Genomic DNA, 25,600 nt, shown 5'->3' with positions numbered 1-25,600 from the left:
AGGATTTGGTAAGACTGGACCAAGTATTTCCATGTGGCCACCATATGCTGGAGTTGGTCACAATTGCCCCCTATAGGTGCAGCCTTGAGTTTCATTGGAGTTTTTCCCATAGCAGTCCTGCTTTATTTATTTTTGGTGCATGGTGATTTTTAGAAATTTTTGAATGAGCCATCAGCATTTAAGTAACTGAGAATTTCTTATAAATATCCAGATTTGGGCTTCTTTAGAAAGGCATTAGGGCTACCTGGGACCTCGTCCCTAGGAGGCCGTAACGTCTAGAGCTTAGGCTGTTTTCCATTTCACCAGTCCCCACTTCTCCCAGCTCTCCACAGAGGCCTGCGTTAGCTGCCGTCTGTCATAGAGGCTGTGCTCTCCTACAGGAAGACAAAATGTTTCTAGCGCTCAAGTCGTTATCAAAAGTGGGAAAATGAAAGGTAGAGTAGGGGACGTGCCTGCTCCTAAAAAAGGTTGGAGAGAACATTGTGGAAATGAAGAATATTCCCGTGTTTAATTTGGAAACAGAGTATGTGTTAGAAGAAGACCACCAAGGACACTGCTAGAAAAGACTGGCCGCTCCCCTAGCCTGATGTTACCTGCTTGGGCCCTGTTGGCATTTAGCTTGGGAATCCGGGGACAGAGGCAGGGGGGTCACATCACACTCAGCACTCAGCAGTCTGGATTCTGTGCTGCAGAGGAGCAAGAGGAGGGGTTTGTGACCAGGGCTTAGGAGCTAAGGGTGTGCTGAGACGTCCTGGGCATGAGGCAATAGGAGGGAAAACCAGAGTGAGAGTGGGGAGTGGGAGTGTAGGAGGAAACCCTGTACACTTTTGGAGCGGGAAGTCAGCTCCCTACATAGGGGGTCAGAGAGAAGAATCGCAGATGACTTCAGGGTGACAGATCCTGGGTTCCTGGGGGCATGGGAGGTGCCTTAACAGAAGTCAGGAGATCCACACTGGGGGAGGCTGATGACTTAGGGTCCAGGCACAGTGAATCTGAGGTGCTAAGGATGGTGCTGGTAGCACACTGGCTATGTACATCAGCTTTGAAGCACTCAGGTCTCATGAGGACCTTGTTTTTGTTGTGCTTCATCTCTCGGTGCCTTAGTTTCTTTTTTTAAATTTATTACTTAGTTATTTACTTTATTTATTTATTTTCAGTTGAAGTATAGTTGACTTACGATATTATATTAGTTTTAGGTATACAACATAGCGATTCGATATTTTTATGGATTATTGGTGCCTTAGTTTCTTGAAAAATAAGGCTATTGATAATCTCCCTCCTATAGGGTCATTGTAAGGATTAAAGATTAACGTAATTAAAAGCCTAAAAATGACTCCTGGTGCAGAGGACGTGCTCTGTTCCACCTTTGCCTGTGAGGACAAGGTGGGTGAACCCACTGAATGGAGGCGATTTCATGGGGCAGGGAACCAACACTGGGCCTTGGAGAAGAGCCACAGTGGGGGAGAAGACACAGTGAGGAGCCGGGAGGAAGCAGCTGGGAAGCAAGGGGAGAGCGTCTTTAGGGCAGGGACGATGAGGATCATGCTACAGAGGCCACGAGGACCAGGGTGAATTTGCCCCCCAGAGGACTCTTGGCGATGTCTAGAGACATTTTTAGTTGTCACAGCTGGGCATGGAGGTGCCACTGCATCTGTTGCGTGGAGGCCAGGGATGTGCCTCACCCTACAATGCACAGGACAAGCCCCCACAAGGAAGAATTATCCAGGTCCAAAGGTCAATAGTGCAAAGAGTGAGAAACCCTTCTCTAGAGCCAACAGCTTCCAGGTTTGACTCGTGGTTCCACCAACAACGGCTGTGTAACCTCGGCAAGTTCCATAACCACTCTGTGCCTCAGTTTCCTTATCTGGAAAATGGGGATGAAAATAACAGCTGCTTAACTGATTGAAGATATGCAGAGGGCTTAGAATAGAGGCTCATTGTACATTAGCTGTTATTAGAAATCAAGGAAATTGAGGGCATAGCAGAGTCCATTTGATCCTGGAGTTTGGCGTTTTGGATTGATCTCAGTGTGATTTCACTAGGGTGGAAAGGGGAATGGCAGCCAGATGCAGAGGGAGATGGAGATGGGTATGTGGGAATTGGGGCTAGCAGGCACAGACAGTAGCAACTGGAGGAAGTGGGGGAATGGCTAGTTATGGCTGCCAGGCCAAGTGAAGGGGGTTGTTTTACATTCAGTTATTTATTTATGCCAATCAAAAGTTCTGGTTATTGCCCAAACCACATGATAACAAAAAAGGAAATTTTCAAAACGAAAGAAATCACCTGCAGCCTCACCACCTTAACAAATTAACAATGTTCCCGCTCCCCTTCCAGGCCTATCATTTTTACAGTGCTTTAGTCATTACACAGATTTTCTTTTCTATTGTTTTATGTCACATGAAATTGTCCCATAAGCGTTTTCCATGATGTTACATCATTGTTAGATTTATCGCTTTTTTCCAAAATGAAGATAAACCTCATTGTTTTTTCCTAGTTGTAAAAATGCTTTGTGCTCTTTTTTTTAAATGCAGATGGTACCAAAAAGTCTGAAGAGGAATGTAGAAACCTCCATTTTCCATCCCGCCCTACAGAGATAGCCAGCTTAGCATTTGTGGTGAACATCCTTCCAAACAAATCTCCATGCATTATTCTTTTTGTTGATTTGTTAACTCTTTTACGTAAATATGAACATTACTGTCATTCATTTTCAACCTTTGAAGCGCAGGTTTTCTTATTGTTGGAGTCGGGGTTGTTGTTTTGGGAAGTGGGGAGGGGTCTGTGGATGGATACACACAAGAACAAAGAAAGCCAGGAAGCTGCTAGAAAGAGGAAATATTGCGGGTGTGCAGAGTATTCGTTTCCTGAGGCTGCTGTAGTAGCTAAGTACCAGAGGCTGGGCGACGTACACAGCAGAAGTGTATTCTCTCACGGTTCTGGAGGCTGGAAGTCTGAGATCAAGGTGTCAGCAGGGCCATGCTCCCTCTCAAGGATCTAGGTGAGGATCCATCCCTGTCTCTTCCTGGCTTCTCTTGGTTGCCAGTAATACCTGATGTTCCTTGACATGTAGACACATCACTCCAACCTTTGGCTCCTTCATCACATGGCATTTTCCTCTTCCTCTCTGTGTTTGTGTCCAGATTTACCTCTTCTTATAAAGATTCCAGTCATTAGATTAGGGCCTGCCCTACTCCAGGATGACTCACCTTAACTTGATTAAATCTGCAAACACCTATTTCCAATTAAGGTCACACACACACACACACACACACACACACACACACACACACACACACACACACACGTAATGGGGCTCAGGACTTCAATGTATCTTTTGGGGGGGACACAATTCAACCCATAACATGTGGGATCCCCAGGGTGATGGAGGAGGAGGATGGAGCAGCAAGGACTCCTTCTCTGAAATGAAAGGGAAGGAAGAGACTAGGGTAAAGAGACAGAGATTCTGAGGCTGAGAAGGGAGACAAGGAAGCCTACTTCCTCCAGCAACTCGTGTCTGTGTTTTATTAACCTCCTAGTAGTTTACAAAGAGAGCCCCAGGATTCATCAGAGAGCCTGGCTGTTCATAAACCCTGCCGGGCCCCTTCCCCACCGTCATCACGCCGTGCAGCTGGCAGCTGCTGTGCGGGCCCCCCAGACCTCACTGCAGCATCCTGTTGTCTGCTTCTCGCCAGATTCCTGCTTGGCTGCCACCTACTTTCTTTTCGGCCTGGACTAATTTGTTGCAGTCCTCAGACTGGTGGGAAGCATCGCTAATTCCCAAAGTCCTTCCACATCGCCCACTCAAAGCCCTCCGTCTGCCAAGTGTGCACATCTCCTCTGTTCTGTCCTTGCTGGAGGTTATGGTCCCTAAGCCTTCAGGAGTGTGGCCATTCCCCCTCCCCTTTTCCTCAGGACACCTGTTTTTGCGGGCTTCCTCAGTTCTCTTGGTCTCCTTCCCACAGATTTGGTACCTGAGGTTGAATTTTTCAGAGGGGGAGGGGAATGGGGAAGGATTGTGAGAAATGTGGAGAAGTTACAAGGACACCTGAAGTCTCTGCTGGTGGACTCAGATGTCAGGAAGTCCAGAGCCTTCCCAGGTGTGGCTGGGGTTAGGTCTGAGTGTGATGGGTAAACATGTGACCAAAATTAGCAACATTGTCACCCTTAGTCAGCCTGGCTCTCCCGGGAACAGGGGACTGTTACAAAATAGTAGTCAAGTGGCTGAGAATAATGAGGCTTCTGCTTATTAGCTTAGGTCCCAGGCAAAGCCCAGCCAAAAATGTTTTCTTGCCACCACAGGCTTCTGCATATTGAGGGAATTATTACACTTCTCCAGTGGTTAAAAGTCACTCAGCCTTTGGCCCCCTACCTCTTGACGCTGCCTGGATCACCTAATAATCTCCGAGCAATGCGTCACCTGTCCCAACTCTACCATTTAATTATATGTTGTCTTTGATTTCCTCTCCAGTGTCGACTGCCACTTTTGAGAAAGACCTGGGATCAGAAACCCAAATAATATAGCTCATATTAAGTCTAAATAACAGGAAAACCCAAGTACAGCCTCCAGCCAGGATGTGCCAACTTGTTTGGGACTGAAGGAGGTCTTCTTGCTCAGGCATGACAGACACAGGGTGTGGGACCAGTGGGTCTGTGGAGACAGAAGAGCAGGAGGGGGTCATGAGAGTTGTTGGGAATTTCTACCTATAGCCTCATGTCTTGCCACCACCTTATCAGACCTCATACTCCGGCCGTGCAACCAATTGCAAACTTTGCCACTTCTTCCCAGTATCAGTCAGAGCAATAGTGATGGGAAGCGCCAGAACCAATTCAAACTAGTGTAGGCAAAAGAGACAATAGCTCACATAACTCAGAAGATAAAGATGGCTCTGGTGTCAGGATCCAGGGGCTAAGTGATGCAGGCAGGCTTTTGTCTCCCTCCTTGTGTTGTTCCTAGTGGCACTTCTGGTACAGGTGGGATCCCTCCATGGAGCAGGAAAACGGTGTTCATCAGCCCCACATGACGTCACTCCAGCTTAGCTGGCCCCTCAGAAGAGGATTGCGACGGGCCCATTTTACATCAGCAACACAATCCTTAGACCAGTTAATGCCCAGGGAAATGTGGTTCTCTGTTTGGAGAGGACTTTATCACGGAGTCTGTTTCCCCCCAAAAAGAAGGCTACTGAGAAGCTAAAACAAAACCAGCACAGTCTATTACACCCCCCACTTCAGGGGTTCGTTCATGCAGTTGCAGGTGCCATTCCCTCTACCTGGAAACCTTTAAAACCCTGTCCACCTGACAAACCCCTACTTTTCTTCCATGACCCAGCCAGCACACACTCGTCCACACCCTCCCCAGACAGAGGGCCACCTTAGTGTTTCATACATGCCTCTGTTATTTCACTCACTCACTTTTTCTTTTGTTCTTTTAGCAAATCCTTATCTTTTAGCTTTGCATCCAGCTCCTCTAGGACTGTGAGTTTCATGAAAGCAGGGATTGTGTCCCAGTCATCTCAGGATCTCAGCCTCTACAGGGATGCTTGGTCTGCTGTCAGGCCCAGAAGCTACTGACCACATCCTTGGGTGTTGGGGTGACATGCAGGATGTGGCTGTTCCCTGACTGGATAGAGAACCTTGGGTGCTGGGTATGGAGGGAGGAACTAAGTGCTGGAGTCACTAACTTTTCTGCTTTCCATGCAAACCCCTTGTATCCCAGGCTGTCTGGAAGGACACTGTGCATTCTGTGCATCAACCAGTGGCAGAATTTGAACTGTGACACATGCCTGGTTGGCAGTGATACATTACACATGGAGAGTGTTTATTTCTCACGTATTGTGTCTGAGAATCTTAAGCAGTCATGGGGTCTGACTTTCATTCTCTGGGGTTAAAACCTTCTTGGTGATGCTAACATACCTCTAGGAACACAGGACTCATTACCTTGTAAGGCACCCCCCTGGTTATTAGGGGCCACATGTTATCTCCTGGCTACTTTGGCCATCAATCCTAATTCTCTTCTCTAGGGCCACAAGGAAAGAGGTCACTCCTTTTTCCACTTCGTGTTCACTCATTCTTTCATGTGTACATGAATTCATTAACTTGATCGTTCATTTAAAAATATTGATAAGGCCTATTTTGTCCAAGTTGGGCAGGTCCCCTGTTCTCATTGACTGACATCTTTAGAGGGGAGAGACAGACAATAAACAACTTAACATATAAACAGGTGAAATACAATTGTCATAAGAGGTGTGAAGAAAAGAAAATAGGGCAGTATGAGGGTTGGGGAAAATTTCAATAAAGCGAACAGGACAGGTGTCTTTCAGGAAATGAATTTGAGCCAATGAGTGATAAGAATGAGGCACCCATGAACAATTTGGGAAAAGAGCATCAAGGTTGAGAATTAGAGGGAGGAGCCGTTGTCAGTGTGGTTTGGGTGGAGGTGAGGGAGGGGATAAAGTAGAAATGAGGATGGAGAGGTGGGCAGGGACCTTGTAGCCATGGTAAGGAGGTGAGGATCTGTCATCAGAAAGAGGGAAGACTTCTGAGCGTTTCGAGCATGGAGTTGATGTATAATTTTAAAAGAGCACTTGGAATATGGAAGCTTGAGGTAGATTCCCAAATCCTGGAAGACAAATAGGAGGTGGCCACTACTTTATTTCAAAGAGTAAGAAAGATCTGATTTAGAGGTGAGCTCTAGACAGCCTGGAAAGACAGCACCATAATACCTGGGGCTGGGGTCAGAGTATCCCAAGACAGGCCATCGGATACTCTTCTTGGAAGGTGGTCTGGGAAGGGCACCTCCTTTTTCTAAATAGCCAGATTCCCCCACCCCCACCCCCACCCCCAGGCTGTGTTCTTCTTATGAGTTCTCCACAAACAGTGAAAAACTAGGAGGCTGCCCAGCACAAGACTTTATTTCCTCCTGGAGCAGAGTGAAGTTGCCCTAGTGAGGCACCAAGTGTGCTAGCACCATTGTCTGTGAGGGAAACTACACTGCCAGGAAGAGGGGGCATCGTGCTGTCGGAACTGGGGCCCTGGAGGACCCTCGGAGCATCAAAGCAGAGAGAGAAATCAAAAGGAAAAGACTCAGGGGGAATGGAAAATGTGTTTCCATATTTTCTTAAGATTCACAGCCATAAAAAAAAAAGGCAAGCAACTAGTAAAAACATTACTGAGTGTGACAGATGAAGGGCAGCCTCCCTAACACAGAGCTCACATCAATGAGGAAACAGGGAGGCCCCATTTCTTTTTTAATGGGGAAAAATGTGAGCAAACTTTTACAGAAAAGAAAATGCATATGGTTAATAAAAGTACTCGATCTCACTAAAATCAGAAAAATGAGAACTAAAACAGCAGTGGGGTGCAGAGTATCTTTTGGGGGAAATGGTTTATAAATTGAAAAATGTATTTTTTAAAGACCGCTGTGCTGGTGAGCCTGCGGTGAGGAGCTTGCTGTCAGGTGCTGTGGTGCTGTGCGCCTTTAAAAAGAGGTACTCTTTTGAGCACCTTTAAAAAAGTTCATACCCTTTAACCCAATGATCCCACTTCACAGACTCTATCTTAAGGAAATAGTTTTAAATGAAGAGGTTGATTTGTGTGCAAAGATGTGCATGTGTGAAATATTGGAAAGAGGCTACTTGATAATAATAGATGATTGGCTTAATATGGTATATCCATTCGGTGCACTATTATTAGGTAGCCATTAGAAATGATATATTTGAAGATATTTTGGTAGGGAAAATATACTGCAATATGTGGAAAATAGCAAAATCATAATTAACAGAAAACAGGAAGTCAATTATGAGTGTGAATGCATATTATATATATGAAAATAGGTTAGTGGATCATAATGTACATATAAGGAAACACATAGAAAGGTTATTAGAATTTTCTCTGAGTTGAGAATTACAGGTAATTTTGTTTACTTCTTTGTGTTTACCAAGGGTGTTTTTTCTCTTTTTCCACAATGAACATATATTATTTTAAAAATCAGATAAATGTAGAAAGTGGTTGTCTTACAAGTTAGTGCTCCCTTTGGTCCTCAGATTCCTGTGAGAGACACACACACCCCTTCATCCCGCCTTCCATCTCTGTTGCTGTAAGACACTGTAAAGTGGAGGGCAGAGAGCAGAAGGAAAGCAGGGAAGTGGGTGCGACCTCCTGCTGTGCCATGGTTTTGCTGAGTGACCCGGGACATGCCACTGCCCGGCGACAGGGCTCAGTTTCCGCATCTGTAAAATGCACTGGTGGAACTGGTTCACCTCTAAGAATGTAACAGGACTGTAGGCATAGCAGGTCCCAAGCTTCTAGCCCAACGCCAACCCTAACCACAGTGACATCACTGACTGCTTCCATGAGCAAATGCCACCCACACCCAGATGTCACCGTCCACGTGGCCGCCCTCAGGACGAGTTACAACTTAGCCGGGGAGACCCTTGCCCTTTCCTTTGGGAACAGGAGGTGATGTTTATGTACATCATTCATTCCTTCAACACGTCCTTGTTACGCGCCTGCTCCTGGGTGCCAGCCCCTGGGGGCAAGCCCCATAAGGCCCAAGCTCAGAGTGATTCAAAAAGTGTCTTCCCTGGGGGCAAGTCTTTTCCCTTTGAGAGTCATTTTAATTTATATTTGAATTATTTTAAAGAACTAAAGTTTATTTGAAGCTAAGTGTCTGACTCTAGATGAGCCAGATGGATCACACCATTTTAAGTATAAACCACCTACCTACCGTGAGGCTGATTTTCTCGTGTGACTTAGAAATGAGGAATCCAGAAACAGGTGGATCCTTGGCAGTGTGAATAAAACAACGTGTGAATCCACCTGGAGCCGTGTGATGAAAGGAAGAGCGTGTGGACTTGGAGCCAGATGACCTGAGGTCAAACGTGGCTCTCCTGCTTCCAAGCTTTGTGACTTGGGGAAGTTCACAACTTCTCTGACCTGCAGTGTTCTTATCTGTAAGGTGGAGAAATAGTCCCAGCCTTACCCAGGTTTGCTTGTGAGCATTAATCAGGATCTTATTTCCAGAGAGACCTGGCAAAGAGCCTGGCATGTTCTTGGCCATCACATCAGTACTCTTGCTGCTTTCCAGAGGTTGTTACTTGAAAGGGACAAGACACCGTTGGAGATATATGAGAAGAAAACCATGTTGCACCATCGTTGAGATCCAGGGTTGTGAGGCTACACAGACCTGGCCCTGCCACTTACCTGCAGTGTGTCTTTTTGCGGAAGTGACCTGATCTTCCTGAGCCTCAGGGTGCTCATCTGTAAGATGGAGTTGATGGCAGCAATACCCACATCCCAGGGCAGTTGTGACGACTCAGTAACATGTGCATCCACCGTAGTGCCTAGTAAAATCACAGTATATTCACTGAATTGTTTGATACATTTTTTTCCAATTGCAAATGAAATAGTTGTTCAATATAGAAAATTTAGAAAACAACCTTAAAAAGGAATAGAAGAAAGTATGAATTGTTTTCAGTCCTTTTACTTTTCAGTTGCTGTGTGTTTGCATCTGAGCTTCCTCATCCATACTCCTACACCCCATCTGCATTCTGAACTGAGGCGCTATCCCCAGCAGGCTGTGGCTTGTTGCCCTGATTGTTCCATCAATGCAAGGTATGTAACACTGCTGCCGGCCCCTCTCTTGGCAGATCCTTCAAGCCGGACTTCATCCTTGTCCGCCAGCATGCCTACAGCATGGCCCTGGGTGAAGACTACCGCAGCCTGGTCATCGGCCTCCAGTATGGAGGGCTGCCTGCCGTCAACTCCCTCTACTCCGTCTACAACTTCTGCAGCAAGCCCTGGGTGGTAGGTGCTGGGCCAGGCTGACCCGGAATGAAGGGGGAGGCGTGGCTGGCCTCCCAGCCCTGAAGTGGACCCATTCCCCAGCATGGAGGCCCAGTAATAAAAGGAGTCTTCTTTTTTTTTTTTTTTTTTTGCGGTATGCGGGCCTCTCACTGTTGTGGCCTCTCCCGTTGCGGAGCACAGGCTCCAGATGCGCAGGCTCAGTGGCCATAGCTCATGGGTCTAGCCGCTCCAAGGTATGTGGGATCTTCCTGGACTGGGGCACGAACCCGTGTCCCCTGCATCGGCAGGCGGACTCTCAACCACTGTGCCACCAGGGAAGCCCTAAAAGGAGTCTTTTTAAAGCAACTGAATAAACAACTTAGATCCCAAACTCCTTCTTGTAGTTATTACCTAATGATATTATGTAGCATATTATGATACAGTGTTATGTTATAATAATATTAGTGGTGAGAGGGGGTACCCTACTGCTCTTATTAATATTTGAGCATGTCATCATTTTTGTTTAAAGGTCAGCACTGTTTATTGAGCACTTAATATATACTAGAAATCTGTGCTGCCTGGTGCTCACGCTATTGCTATCATGTGAAGTGAGCGTCCTTACTCTATTTTTCAGAAAAGGAAGATCAGCTTTAGGGCTGTTATGGAACTCCCCAGGGTCATGGAGCCAGGGAGGGGTGAAACCCAAACTTGAAGTCATCTCTCTTCAGTCCCTAATGCTCGATTCCTCTCCCACTTTTATTCATTAGTTTCATATTCATTCATTTGATATGCCTTTCCATCCAAATGTTACCTGTAAGAGAGACTTTTCCTAAAATATCACCCCATCACTCCCCAAATACTCTCAAATTTCTTACCCTGCTTTATTTTTTCCCCAAATACTTATCTCCACCTAGAATGATATGTTTATTCATTCATCTGTATTATCCAGCTCCCCTACTTGAAATAATCTATTCATGCAACAAACAGAGCACCTACTATGTTCCAGGGACTGTTCTAAGTTCTAGGAACATGGCAGTGAGCAAATCAGACCAAAATCCCCAGATCTTACATTGTAGTGAGCAGGGGCACATGAAGTATGTTAATAGACGTGCCAAATATTTAATACGACATGATAAGTGTCAAGGGGAAAACAAAGCAGAGAAGGGGAAGAGGAAATGTAGAGGTTGGGGGGTATGTAGGATATGCTCTATGAAGCTCTTAGCCATCTCATCTCTTCTTTTCTTGTCTCTCTGCATGGTCTCCTGGTGGTAGGGCAGTGGTTGAGAACATGGGCTCTGGAGCCAGACTGCCTAGGTCCAGGCTTCTCCATTTATGAGCTGATTAGCGTTGTGCAACTTGCTTGATCTCTCTGAGTTTATTTTCCATATTTGTAAAAGGATGATAAAAATAGGGCCCTCCTGGTAGGGTTATGACTTAATACATGTAAAGTACTTAGAATGGTGGGTGGCATTAAGTACATACTCAAAAAATGGTAACAACTATTATTGTCCCTAGTATTAGGAACGAGGTCTCTGCAGAGCTGCCACTCAGTATTTATTGAATGCATACATGCATTACTTTAATAGATGTAGATAGTCTTTAACCACTGTTACCAAGGCTTTGGTCTCCTTCTCATTCTTCCCTAACCAAGCTTTTAGGCCTGCAACATCCCAGAAAGGTCCTAGGTAGTATTAGTTCACCTTCCTTGTTTTCCCACATAGTCATGGTCATGGTAGCAACTACCATTTATTAGCACTAATTGCACTCTGAGCCCTTCACATGCATATTACATTTAATCCTTGAACCACCCTGATAGTAGGTGTTTCTAATATCTCCATTGTACAGATGAGGAAACTGAGGCTCATGCAGCCAGTAGGAGGTAGTGAAGCTGGGCATATCCAAAACTCCTGCTTGATTATGGAATTACTCTCCTTCTCTGGACTTCAGTTTCCTTATCTGTAGAATGAGGGACCCTCCCATCATTTTCCATATTTCTGAGGTCCCTCGAGCCCACTAAACTGACACCGTGTTGCACCACAGCTGCAGGTTACAGCCCAAGAATCTACAGACCAATCCTGGCCTGATGCCGAAAGTTCCTAAGTTACCTGTTCTTTCTTTGTGAGCTCTTAGTGTTGAGTTACCCCAAAGTAAGTTTGGCACAAGACTTAGCTCCTCTTCTAGCCATTGGGCATCCACGTTAGGCCACACATTGCAGCATATTTCTTCTTCGTGATCAGTGTCTACCTTTCTCTTCCCTGCTTTTGTTCACCAGCAGCTCCCCTTTGCCTTCTGGGTGAATTCCCAGCTCTTTGTCTGGCCTCTAAGGCTCGTGGTGGTCTGTGATGGATCACTCTCCAGCCTCCTCTCTCACTGTCCCTTGCACCCAAGGCCAGAGCCATGGCAGCCACTGAGTGTCTCCAGCACACAGTTGTTTCACTGCACACCTGGAGTGCCCTCTTCCTTCTCTTATGTCATCTGCTCCAGGGAGTCATCCTCACCCCCACTCTGTCCCTCTTCCAGGTCCCATAACCCCCTCGCTTCCCTCCAGCAAGACATTATTATCCCAACCATCTGCCCACAGGCAGTCTTTCCTCCAGGCCTGGTCTACGTGTTCAGTGTGTTGCCCCAATATTAAGGCACAGTGCTGAGCACAGAATGAACTCCCAGGGTGCTGAGTAGGGTGGGTGATAGAGGAGACTATAAGTCTGAGGTCTGCTTATCAGGAGCTTATCCACTAGCTCTGGAGACAGTAACTATCTCCATGGCAAAACTAGGAAGCGCTGAAGCAGGGGGAGCACAGTGTGGAAGGGATGCAGCTTGTGCTGTTGGAAATGAGTGGGGTTTCTAAAAGCAGAGAAAATACTTACTACTAACATAGCCAACATTCAGGTGTACCTATGGAGCAGGGCTTGCTTTTAATACACTGTATATTTAATCCTTACAACAATCCTGTCAGGTTGGATCTCTTGTTTTCTCCATTTACAAATGAGGAAACTGAAGCTCAGAAATCTGAAATGACTTTCAAGGTTACACAGCTAGTAAGTGGTAGAGGATTTGAACCCAGAGTCTACACCATAAACTACTATACAAATGCCTCTCAAAAAAGAAGGGCATTGCAGGCAGGGAACATGGCATGAAGGTCAGCAGCTTGTGCTTGTGTGAAATGCTAAGAGTGTAGAAAATGCTTATGAAATGTGATTGAGCAGAACTTAGTGGACCTGGCGGGAATGAAGGGGTTGGTACATAGTGGGTAACAACGGTTGACCAATGTTCTCTCGTATTCTTCCCTAGTTCTCTCAACTCATTAAGATCTTCCATTCCCTGGGTCCTGAGAAGTTCCCGCTTGTGGAGCAAACGTTTTTCCCCAACCATAAGCCAATGGTGAGTGCCCTTTTTTACTCTGCTTATTTTTGTGATATGGCATAAACACAGTTGTCCATGTACTTAGTCCATTTGAATGGAGGAGATGGGCTCAGGGGCTGCTCCTTGACCACCTAGGCTCTAAGGAAGAGCTGTGACATCCTATAGGAATACCTGGCTTTCCTAGGAGAAGGGTCAGGTCTCCAGGTAAAATTCAGGCAGTAGAGCAAATGACAAAGATGGACAGCATTCCTTGGGACATTGGGAATTTTCAGCAAATCAGGGGACAACTTGAGCTGGCATATTGGAACCAAAGGTTGATAATAAAGGTGAAAGATGTTTCAAAGGTTGGATGTTACCTTGAACCCTTGAGCCCAGTGCAGGACCTGGTTTCAACTCTTATTTTAATAAAAGCAGTAATATTTTGTTTGCATTGATCGTCAAAGGGCAGTTTCCTTGTGCATCCTCTTCGCATTCCAACTTTTGAATATACTCAAGGTTGTCTCTGGGAAGTGGTTGGAGCTTCCCAGAGAATTCAGAGTATGTGGGATAGCCTTCCATTCGGAATATGTGGGATAGCCTCCCATTTGGATGGTGGGAAAGGTGAACATCTTTTGGGATGAGGTGGAGAGTTCTTCATCCTGCGGCCAGAAGAAGTTGGATCAAGAGTTCTGGGCAGCTGGAAATAGCCCGTGACATGCCTGCTTTCATGGTCGGTGGTCTTGTTAAACTGGACAAAGGAATGCAGGGCCGTGGCCCCATGCATGCCTTGCAAGGAATGTGAGTCTTGGGGAACAAGAGAGTTAATAGGGTATTCAGTAATCTCAGCTGAGGATGATGCTGTGCTTGTAGAATCCCAAGCTTAGGCTGCTGAGCTTGACAATCCTGTTTGGAGACACTGATAGGTGTCTCCAGGTAGGGGACAGTCTAACCAGGCAGAAACATTTCTCATTGATTATCTTTCCCTTATATGTGATGCAGTGAGAGGAGTCATAGAATCCAGGATGTACTGCTTGGAATAAGAAGGGCATGTGCAACCCAGCATATTCCAACTAAGTGAGAACACCGTGGAGAAAATGCAGGGTTTATCCTCAAACCAGCCTGAGTTTGAATCCCAGTTCTGCCTACTTACTAGGTCTTGGGTCTCTGTGAGCCTCAGCTTCCTCAGCCAAAAACCATGGATGACAGTGGAACTACCTCATTGGGTTGTTGAGATTTAATGTGATCATGCGTATAGGGTGCTGTGCTTGGCATATGATAGGTGCTCAAAATAGAGTAGCTTTAAAATAGGGGCAGAGCCATACCCTGGAACACTGTCAACAATGGGATGAAAGTTGGGTGAGGGGTCTGCAGCCAGCCCAGCCCATTGAGGGTGACAGGCCCAGCTGTAAGTTCTGGGAGGCGTTGGCTGGCTGTAGTGAGTTCCTGGCATTCCCAACTAGGCCAAGCCCTACTCGGAATTTCAGGCAGGCATTTGGCATCAAGGACTGCTGTTTGAGCCTCCCCCTCCCCCTCCCACTTCCACCAGGCTGAGATTCTTAGGAAGATTCTTCCCACCAGGGAAGGCCAAGTCAGGGGCCCAGTCTGGGAATACCTGTACCACTAATAGGCAATTCGATATTGATCCAGATTCCATAGAACTAGGGAGAACCCTGGCCATAGAATCAGGGAGCAAGGTCAGGGCTGGATTAGCAGCCAGGAGGAAAGCTAGGATGCTGCTCCTGAAAATGCACCTGACTGGGGCAGGTGGGTCCATGCTGTAGAAGTGAGCGGAGGGAGGGGAGTGGGCACAGACCAGGAGCCAAAGCAGGCAGGACCTGGCTTCCAAGGCCCTCTGTGATCCCTATAACCCACAATGGCAGTCAGGACACAAGGAGACAAGAGACTCTATCAGGTGTGTGATAGAAATAAAACCACTTTACTGTTTAGAATAAAGGACACACTATAAAAAGTGAACATTATGCAACATTACAAGACAATATACATTCACGGCATATAAAATTCATAAATAACATGGAGGAAAACTGTAAACAGTGCTACAAAATTTAGCAACAAATACATTCCTTCCAGACAGGGTTTTCTCTGGTTGGTTTCTCTCCATCACTTCTGGGTCTCAGGACAGCAGACCGGCTAAGGAGGAAGGTGGGGGTCATGGGAGAATTTACGAAGCCCCTCCCCTTGGAGTATGAGCCCTCCTCGTGTCTCCCAAGAGCCAATTTGGAAGCTGTTGGTATCTGTCTCCCCAGCACTCCCCCATTTTGTTTTGCTTTTGCTGTCAGAATTTAAGTGTTTTTCTTGTGTAAAACTATTTTAGTGATATTTTTACTTTGGCAGCCAGGAGCCAAACACTTGGGTGTCATTTTTGGTTAATCCATATTGTTGATCATTGAGCATATGATGAAGGGCAGAGGCGGGGGAGGGGGGAGGGTATTGTCTCCTGGGGACCACAGTTCCTATGAGACAGCTGTTCCAATAAGTCATTTGTTTTTTTAATTGCTCAAGAACCATGGTATGAAAAATGGTGCTCATGGGCTGTAGCTTGATTGCCATGATGTAGGGTCTGGGGCTGGGTAAGGCTAAAGCACAGGAGTCTCCCAGTATTATCTACCCTGGCCAGATGGAGCACTGGCCTGAAAGGTGAGAGCCTGGGTGTGGTGCTTTTGGATAGGGAGACAGAAGAGATGGCCAGAGGAAGCCAAGAGAGCTTGGAATCACAGGTCCCACAGCCCTGGATTTTTAGGAGAAATCGTGGCTTCCCAATGGGGTGGACAAACGGACTAGAGGGAGAAGGGAATGGGAATGACCAGCAGACTGCCCAGGGCCAGGTGCCTCAGAGCAAGGATGTGAATGTACTTGCTATTTTTTCTCTCCTCCCTCCTAGTCCAGAAAGCCACGAGGATGCCGATAGGGAGGAGTCTGGAGGAGTCTCTAGTGCTAGTTCCTTCTAGTTTCCCCAATTCGCCAGTCTAGCTGCCTGCGCAGTAGAAGTATTTACCCTCCGTTCCACTGTAGAATTTGATTCAGGAAAATGGCGGCGTGTGGGTTTTGTTTTTTTTTCTTTTTCCTCTTAAACACAATGTACACATATTACAGCCTACACATGACATAAGATTTAGCAAAATAAAACGTTCACGATATGAATGAAATACAGAAGTGTCTCAGCTACATAAATGACTTTAAATTATACAGTAAGTGAACAGGTGAAATAAACAAAGCTATAGCTTATAGAAAGCTCAAAAACCGCCCTCTGACATCACTCTGCAAAGGACCCTTCTTTGCTCAGGACCTGCTGTTTTCCTTGCCAGGGCCTGGCAGATGGGACTGTGGTTCCACCAACTTTTCAGAGGGAAACTTCAGGTGACACATGCTCAGGCCTCACCTCAAGCTCCTCCTTGTGTGAGTGGAGATGACCCCACCAGGGACCAAGAATAGCCAGATGCCTCATGGAGGTCACACTAATGCCCAATTGTGGGAGGGCACTTGTGCAGGTTGGGTTAGGGGTTCCACCTTATAGGACTTTGAGGTCCAAATAAAGAAAATCTTAAAACACCAAGTCTGGGGCTCACCCCTTAAAAACCACTGGCCTGCTGACCTCAGCTTCTCCTGCTCACGCTGCCCCATTGAGAGAGCAAAGCACCACCCCCCCCACCTGCCCCCCCCACCCCCATTTCCTGTATGCCAGATGTCACAACCACAAGGTGAAAGGTAGGTAATGAAATCAATCCCAAGGAAACTGGATGCCTGTACTGCCTTCCTGCACTGGGGTCCTGCCAAACACCTTGCCTGGGCATTTGCATTTGTGTGCGAGACATTACAATGTATTGTCTGCTTCTTTTTTTTTTTTTTCCTGTTTCAGTTGGCAGCTCTGTTTCCTAAAGTGGAATGAACTGAAGATACAAATACTAATACAGGATAAATACCCATAATCTGAAAAAAGAGACAGAGCAATCATGTTAAATGTAACCATCCTACCATCCCCAATTCTGTAAAATATACATTATCACCTACTCTTGGCATCTCACTTTCAACACTAAAACTTAAAATAATTTTATTTAATCGGAGAATTTATATTATAGTTTTACTTCAAAAAACACAACAAAAACCCTACAGCTGATTGCAGAGTAAGGCTTTCCCAATGACCACCAATTTTAACTTTATGAGCTGAGGACCTCAGGAGGTGGCATTCACCCACCAGTAAGCTGGAGGAAGAGGAGCAAGTTGTCCCCAAACCCAGGAAAGGTGGCCATCTAGCCAAGGCAGGGCACTGCAGCTTTCCTTCCTGTGCCCAGGCCCCTGACCCACATTCACTCTCATCTCCCATCTGAGCCAAGCCAGTAAGGCAGTTAAACGAAGGCCCCAAACATGAAGCAGGAGAAAAGGAGAGGGACAGAGGTCAGATGACCCCAATTAGAGGGATGCTGAGGGTGCTCAGAATTTCAAATTTTAATTAAAATGAAGAAAAAAAAAAGGTCAACTTGGAATGTCATGATTTTCTTTAAACAAGCAACAACAACAAAATAGAAGAGATTAAACTATTGGTGTATTTAACAGCATTGAACAGAATTCTGTGTCCTGTAAAAAATTAGCTTATGTCCCCATGTGGGTATATGCAAATGTGTATGCAAACACATCCCCCTAGGTGAGATAAATGCTACTTTGGAAATAGTATTCTCTACCCATATCTACTGGTCCTATATCTGTGGATAGTGTACTGTGTTTGTATCTCTCCAATTTACATAAAGGCAAGCTCCTGGCCAAATCTACTAAAGAGTTTTCCAGGAGGAAATCTTGTGGGAGGCAGGGAGAGGAAAGACATTCATCTCAGTCTTTCACCTGAGCTTTTGTCCAAGGCAGGCAAATTGCCTCCTGACCTCAGGCAGATGTTTAAGTCTTCACCAACTAAAAAAGTTCTGTTATTCTGGCCTGGCTGCTTGCTCCAGACTCAGAAACATCTGGTCAACCCAAGCATCGTTGGGCTGGGGAATTGTGTGTGTACTGCATCATCCAGACCCTCTTGCAGTTTCTTCCTCCCCTCCCTCACTCTCACGTGCAGACACAGACAGACATAGTCTGGTGGGGACGTGCAGTAGCATCTCCTTGGTGTATAAGATCTTCTGCGTACCTTGAGTCTATCTGCTTGCTGCCCTTGACTGATTTGAAACAGTTGGCTTTTCAGCAGCTTCCTTGTCTGTGTCCTTTATGTACTGGGGAAGGGGGAAGAGAAGGACAAAGGGAGGAGGGTCTGGGAGATGGTGAGATGGGGAAGAAGAAAGAAGGGTAGGTATTACAATGCCCAAATTGGGTAGTTTTTCAATTTTTGTTTTCCTAAAAAAATATAGATTATATCATCACAAAGAAGAATATACATTCCTCATTCTTTCCGGCATGGCACCAAAAATTTCCAGGTGGAAATGGGTGATGTCAAAACCAAAAAGAAAGGGAAGGGTGGGGCCAGGAGGATGGTTCCAAATAAACTCCATATGACAGCATAGATTTTCCTTTAAGTGTTCGAAGTGCTAAATTTGCAAGAAAACAGGCACTAATTTCATTGTCATCATCTGGGAAGAGTTAGTGTCCAAGGGAAGCTCAGTGGGAAAGGAGGGAAGTGAGTTGGGGCAGGGTCTGGCACTCAGGGGTCTGTGGCATTGATGATGCTTTTGTCCGGGGGGGCCCATCCTCGGTACCAGCTGCAGTAGCCACCCTTCTGCCGGATGCAGGCATAGTGTTTGGACTGGTAGCCAGGGTAGCCAAAATTGGAGAGCATGTCGGTCCAGAGACACTCGTTCTTGGAGGTCACAAAGCAAGGCAGGTAGTAGCAGGATTTGATCTGCAGTGAGATAACAACCAAAGGTTGGTGGAGCCTGCTGTGGTGGACCTAGGCCTGATGCTTGCCTGAGACTGGATTCAGAACTTGGGACCACTGCAGGTGGAGCCCAGCCACATCACTCCCTTAGTGAAAATAATATAAATAACACTCACCAATACTTATTGAGCACCTACTGTGTACCAGACATTCTGCTAAGTGCTTCTATATTATTCTCTTTAATTCTCATAACAGATTTATCTCCCTTTTACAAAGAATAGAGCCTCAGAGAGGTTAAGTAACTTGCCCCAGGTCACACAGCCAGAAAGTGGTAGAATTAGACATTTGGGAGTGCTTTCCCTCTCAAATGGTAACAGGCAAAGGCGGGAGCTCTCAGCTGTTGTAGGGAATTGAGAAATTAGAAAGATTAAAGCATACACTGTGGAGTCCAGCTGCCCTAGGCTAGAAATCAGACTTAGTGAGCTGTGTGACTTAGGGCTAGCTACTTAAGCTCTCTAGGTCTCTGTTTCCTCCTCTGCAAAATGGGGACAATTAAAACTGTACTAGTCATAATCACTATTGTCCCATTTGGCAGAGTTGTTGTGAGAATTAACTGAGAGAATGGCCTAATTGCCTCCCACAGCAGCAAGGCTGTGTGCCCTGACCCTGTGCTTGGGTCAAGGAGTTGGGCCAGGTTGAAGAGTGACCCTCTGCAGCAAGTGGTATCAGCAGTCCTGCGCCAGCTTGCCCACCTGGGGCGGGGGCCACCAGTGCGTCAGCTGCCTAGGTGAACCCACTTGGGGCTGCTGGGCAGGACCTGCCAACGTAAGGATCCTGTACCTGCCACAACCTTGAGCCACGGGAGGGGCCAAGGATGCTGAAGAGCCCTCATGCCCCGGCAGCTGCCAAGTGGGCAGCACATATTACAGCAGAAAGTCATTCTTTCCTCGCCTTCTTCACTGCTCAGCCTGGTGCAACATTCCTCACCACTCCTTCTCGGACCTGCCCCTCTGCTCAGGCCTGACATGCACACCCTTCCCAGCCTCACGGCCCAGTGCCCAGTACTGTAGGAGCTGATGTTTCTGGGGCTGCGAGCCAGCACCTCCCCTGCCTGCTCTCCCTGGGGCTTACCTTGCAATTACAACCCAGATGATATCGATAGTTCAACCCCTTGCGCTGGGAGAGGGTGAGCTGGTCCCACCTCTCCACGAAGTTACACAGTCCTGTGTACATCTTGCCATCATAGACACGGCCTAGAGGAGGAGAGGGACAACAAGCGGGGGTTATTTTGTCCAGAACCCAGCCAGAAGAGGAAGAATTCATACCTACTGAGTAACCCCCTTAGGCCAGGAACTGTGCTACGTACTCTTCAGTCCCATGGTTTTATTTCATCCTCCCCAACACCTTTTAGGATGAGTTGTATTCCCATTTTCCAAATACAGAAAATTAATTTCAGAGAGGTTAAGCGATTTGCAGAAGGTCCCGAACCCAGTAAGCACTGGAGCTGGGGCCAGAGACCAACTATTCTCTTCCCGTGTCAATGGCTTTTTGATCTTGCTTTTGTTTTTTCCTTTCTACGTTGACTGCGTAAAGGTGGATAAGTTTCAAAGACAGACCTAATAGGTTGTCCTAAGATGTGGAGAGCAATAGGTACTAGCAATTTCTTTTCATTTACAGTAAAGCTGAGAAATTGCAAAACCAGGCAAAACTAGGTTTCCTCCCCAGAGTCAGTGGTGGAGTGGAGACTAAAATCCAGCCTCACTGTAGGAACTTCAGGCTCCCACCACTGGTCAAGCAAGATGGACTCAACACTAGATATTCCTTATAAGTCAGTGGGCTCATCGCCAAAGTCCTGAGAACACTGCTGGGTCTACCATTCCTTCTCCATCCTCTAAAGTGAAGGAACAGTGGACCTTGGCCAAACCCTGGCCTAGATGCTGGATTTGGCCGTTACCTGTCAGCAGGTACTGGTACTTGTTGACCTCTAGCTTAAGGCCACAGAGACTTTCGGAAGCTTCTGTGTGGATGTACTGCACGTGGGGCATCTTGGTGAAGCCTCGGTACATCTGTGGGCAGAAGGAATATCATGAGAGGGGGACCAGGGCTCAGAACACATGCTGTCATTTGGGCTGTGGGATCGGATTCCCCTAATAGGCCACTATGTGGCCAGTCACTGACCTACCTACCCCAGGGTCTTCACTTCAGAGACGAGGCCACCTGCTCCTCACTTGTCTGAGCCATGGGTGGTGCCTTCCCCGAGAAGCCTTCCCATCCATCCAGTCACACCTCCCATTCCATTTTACAGATGAGGAGCCTGAGGCCTAGGCAGATTAAGGGGCTTGTCTAAGGCCACACGGTTGGCGAATAGCAGAGGTAGGCATCCAAGCAGGGGAATCTGCTCTTAACCATTATCCTATGCTGTCTCCCAATGCAGCCTCACAAGTTCATGGCTAAGGGCCTCTGATGCAGGCAGGTGCCATTTATAGCTATCGTGCCTCCTTTGTAAGCATGCGCTCAGAGCCACTGGTGTGAATGTAACAGAGGCTGAACCCACTTGGTTATTCCAGGTCAAGTCCACGAGCATTATGTGGGCCCGGATCTGTTGAGACAACTGCTAACCATGTGAGCTGGTGGAGGTGGGAGGGGGCACCGAGGTGTTGCCGAATCCCATTATCCCCCAGTTCTCAGAGTACACAGGCCCTGGATGGCTGGTGGTCTCTAGGCTTATCCCAAGGGTTTCCAATAAGACAACGTCTCTATTTTAGTTCCTGGCATGCATAAGTAATTTACTAATGGTAATAAAAAGCCAGACATCACCTCATTGGTGTCTCATCTAAGTGCCTCCCATTCAGTCTAATGGGCTGTTTTTCTTTCTCCCCATCTTCTTTTAAGTGGCGACTGGCTGGCGGGGGTAGGTGGTCCATGAGGCCCTCTGCCATCACAAAGGGTCTCTTGGACTGACAGGGTTTGGGAGCCTCTGCCTTTTTAAGGGGAGTGCTGTTCTAATTGTGTGCAACCATCGGTGCAGGTGCTTTTAATTTACCTGGCCTCCCTTATTAACCCTCTTTTCCCGGGAGGCTCTCCAGATGAATGAGGAAATGCAGCCAAGAGCAGCGAGAAGTGCTGTCCTCTCAGTTTTCAGCTGTGCTCTCGGGGAGCACGGGCGTGTCACATCCTACCCCCCACTTCCTCAGTGATGGATGGTGCCTCTCTGGCTTTAACAGGAACCATGCTTAAGGGTGCTGCTGTGTGCATGCCATCAAGTGTGGCCTCGGGAGAACGTCCCCTGTACTCACTCCCAGGCCCAACAACTTCTCACTTTGGTGTGGATGACCCTTGACTTTTTGGCAAGTGTTCCAACTCAGTACTCTCTCTAGGTCTTTCAGGCCAGCCTGTTGGAGACTCAGTTTATTCCATGTTGGTCTGTCCCCTGTATCTCTTTTCTGCTTTATGGGTAAGAATCAAGCCCCTGCCCAGTAAGAACTCAACTTGTTGAAATCAGCTTGGCATCTCTGCTACTTTTGAATTGAAGAACCCTTTATTTTAATATGGTTTCTAGCACTTGCATATGGAGCCAAAATCTTAACACATTATAAATGACTGAGTCTGACAAATACAGAGCTGCCTTTCAGGGTCAGTTCTGAAAATAATATGGTAAATGTATGGTAAAGGCAGGTTTTACTCATTTTGTTGTCTTTTCTTTATAATAATCCAGCTTGATCTAAATATTGATCCTAAAGTATCCTAAAGTATTGGTCCTAAAGTATCCTAAAGTATTATTAGGTTTGTAGTCATAGAGACCGAGAATTGGTTTGACAAACTTAGGAGGGTTATAACAGGTTTATAATGTCCTGAAATCAGAGAATCTGAGAATCTCAGAATTGGAAAGGGTGTTAATCTGATCCAGCCGATGCAATGGAAGATTAATGGTAAACTTGGGTTCTGTGGACAGACAGCCAGAGTCTGCATCTTGTCTCTGCCACTTATTTGCCTCTTGGAAAGTTACGTACCATCTTTGGGCCTCAGTTTCTTCATCTGTAAATTGGGGCAAAGCAATTACTTCATATAGCGTTTTTGAGAATTAAATGCCTTAGAATAGCACTTGGCATACCTTTAGTAAAATTAGTTTAAAGCCAGTTATACTAAAGTTCGTAATAAGCAGAGGGAAGGATTTGGTCCTCTTCTTCCTACATGTCTTGCCCAGCCTCATCACTTAAGTGCAAGTAGTTAAAGCCGGCTTCAGACGTAGACAGGTTGCTCTTTTTTCCCCCAGCTTTACTGAGGTATGACTGACAGATAAAAAGTGTATCAGTGTAAGGGGAGGTTTTGATATATGTATACATTGTGATTACCACAATGAAGTTAGTTAACACATCCATCACCTCATATAGTTACCTTTTTATGTGTGAGAACACAACATCTACTCTCTTAACAACTTTCTAGTATGTAGTACAGTGTTGGTAACCATAGTCCCCATGCTGTCCACTAGCTCTCCAGAACTTACGCATCCTGCAGTACTGAAAATCTGTACCCTTTCACCAACATCTCCGCATTTCCCCCACCTCCTAGACCCTGGTAACCACCATTCTACTCTCTGCTTCTAAGAATTCGACTTTTTTAGATTCCACGAATATGTGAGATCATGCATTATTTTTCTTTCTGTGTCTGGCTTATACTTAGCATAATGTCCTCCAGGTTCATCTTTGTTGTCAAAATGACAGGATTTCCTTTTTTAAGGCTGAATAATATTCCATTATAATATTTAATTGCAATATTGTATATACACCACATTGGACTCCACAAGCCTCTGGGCTTGGCTTTGCTTTGTGATAGTATCTACATGAAGTTCTAAGAAGTTAACTTCCCTTGGGGTGAAGGGACAAATAATGTGGGAAAGAAATTTTTGAGTTTGGGGAGTTTTCCCTATTTCTTATGGAATGTCTGGTCTTTATACTTGCAGCATGAACTGTCACCACTATGTCAGATATTTCTGGCATGCCTACAGCACTGTGCTGGATACTGCTTTATATCATAAACTCATTTAAACTCACACCTGATTCTTATAAGCAACCGAGTTTCAGAGACATTAGATACCTGACTGAGGTACCAAGTACATGGATTTTTCTCTCACAGAATGGGCTGTCTAGCTGGGGTGGCAGAGCACACGAGAACAGAGTCACAGGCATTTGGAGGAGGAGAACAGTTCCCCATAGGCTGGGGCGGTCAGAGAGGCTTCCAGCTGGAGCTTCAAATAGCTTCAAATGCTATTAATCATTTGATTAGACAAAGCCTTGAAGGAAGGAAGTCACTGGGGGCCAAGCATTCCGATTGTCCAGCAGATCTGTCCTGCCCAGAGTCAGGACATGCACAGCACATGACCAGCAGGCCTCCCCATGGGCCTTTCCCAAGACCAGCTGGGACATAATGTCCCCCACGTGCTGTCCCCTGCAGCCAGCCTGAGAGCATGTCTCCATGGCATAAACTAAAGCTACAGGCAAAGCAGATGCTTTCTCATGGTCCTGATAAGAGATAAGATCCCCAAAGATTAGAACATCCAATTCTGGAAACTTCCACCTTTGTACCACAGCCCAGCACCTCAGCCCCAGCGAATCTCCATGTTTGGGTTTGCAATAAGCTCCCTCAACATTCTAACACCCTTCCCCTGCCCCCAAACACACCTGTGGGTCACTGCACACTCAAGAGATGCCTGAGAGGAGGACCAGAGGCCCTGGAATTAGCATATGGGAGAGGGTCTGCCTGCCTTTCATCTGGTGAGAGGTTTTGGGGGGAGGGGGTGGGAACTCTGAGAGAGAAGAGAGGTCAGACAGAGCAGCTCAAATTCTCACGTTTTCCCCGTTCCTTTAGTCCTGCTCTAAGGGAGTCCTTGCTTTCCCCAGCTGACTCTCTGGGGTAGACTCTAATCCGCTAGAACAAAGCGCCCAGGGACCAGTGCCAAAACTCCTGCAGACTCCCCTCTCTGGCCTCTCCCCCTTCCCTCCTACAAAGATATTTTTCCATACACCCTTTGCAAGTCAAGAGCTACACTGCTGGATGACAAATCCACAAACCCAAGTTAACCTCCTTTTGTTCCCTAGGGGAACTAGATACAAATGGGGTGGGGGGAGCCCCCAAAGTGGGTGGGAATGATGAATCAGCCTGCTGCTCCACTGCTCTGTAATCTCCCTGTAGGCAAAAATGCTAATTTCGCTCTAGTTTACTACTTTCTGACTATACAATCTTGACGGTTGTTTAGCCTTTCCAAATATCACCTGTAAAATAAAGGATAATGTATATCTATTTCACAGGGTTGTTGTGAGAATTGTTCCCCCATCATTATAACAATTATCTTTGGGGCTTCCCTGGTGCTGCAGTGGTTGAGAGTCCGCCTGCCGATGCAGGGGACACGGGTTCGTGCCCCGGTCCGGGAGGATCCCACATGCCGCGGAGCGGCTGGGCCTGTGAACCATGGCCACTGAGCCTGCGCGTCCGGAGCCTGTGCTCCGCAGCAGGAGAGGCCACAATAGTGAGAGGCCCGTGTACCGCCAAAAAATATATATATATATCTTTGCATCCTCAGCTCAAAAAAGCACAGTGCAAAGCACAGAAGCACTGAGAGCGTGGGGAGGAGGGAGAGAAGAAAGGACATGAGGGAGGGAGGGA

The 25,600-nt window shown here is 46.6% G+C and overlaps 2 protein-coding genes across 2 annotated transcripts in view; one reads left to right on the top strand and one right to left on the bottom strand.

The window, feature by feature from the left end:
• SYN3 (synapsin III) overlaps positions 1–25,600 on the top strand; it is a 460,653-nt gene that overhangs the window by 151,234 nt on the left and 283,819 nt on the right. The window contains exons 5-6 of the mRNA XM_082850535.1: positions 9,642–9,798; positions 13,069–13,158. Of these exons, the coding sequence (XP_082706661.1) occupies positions 9,642–9,798; positions 13,069–13,158 (247 nt within the window). The remainder of the gene's footprint in view (positions 1–9,641; positions 9,799–13,068; positions 13,159–25,600) is intronic.
• TIMP3 (TIMP metallopeptidase inhibitor 3) overlaps positions 15,033–25,600 on the bottom strand; it is a 57,099-nt gene continuing 46,531 nt past the window's right edge. Inside the window, exons 3-5 of the mRNA XM_082851138.1 lie at positions 20,895–21,006; positions 20,072–20,193; positions 15,033–18,964 (exon numbers count right to left, since the gene is read on the bottom strand). Coding sequence (XP_082707264.1) covers positions 18,767–18,964; positions 20,072–20,193; positions 20,895–21,006 — 432 coding nt within the window. The 3' untranslated portion in view covers positions 15,033–18,766. The remainder of the gene's footprint in view (positions 18,965–20,071; positions 20,194–20,894; positions 21,007–25,600) is intronic.

This window comes from Leucopleurus acutus, assembly GCF_964270905.1.
Source record: "Leucopleurus acutus genome assembly, chromosome: 11".
NCBI lineage: Eukaryota > Metazoa > Chordata > Mammalia > Artiodactyla > Delphinidae > Leucopleurus > Leucopleurus acutus.
This window is presented reverse-complemented; position numbering and strand designations above follow the sequence as displayed.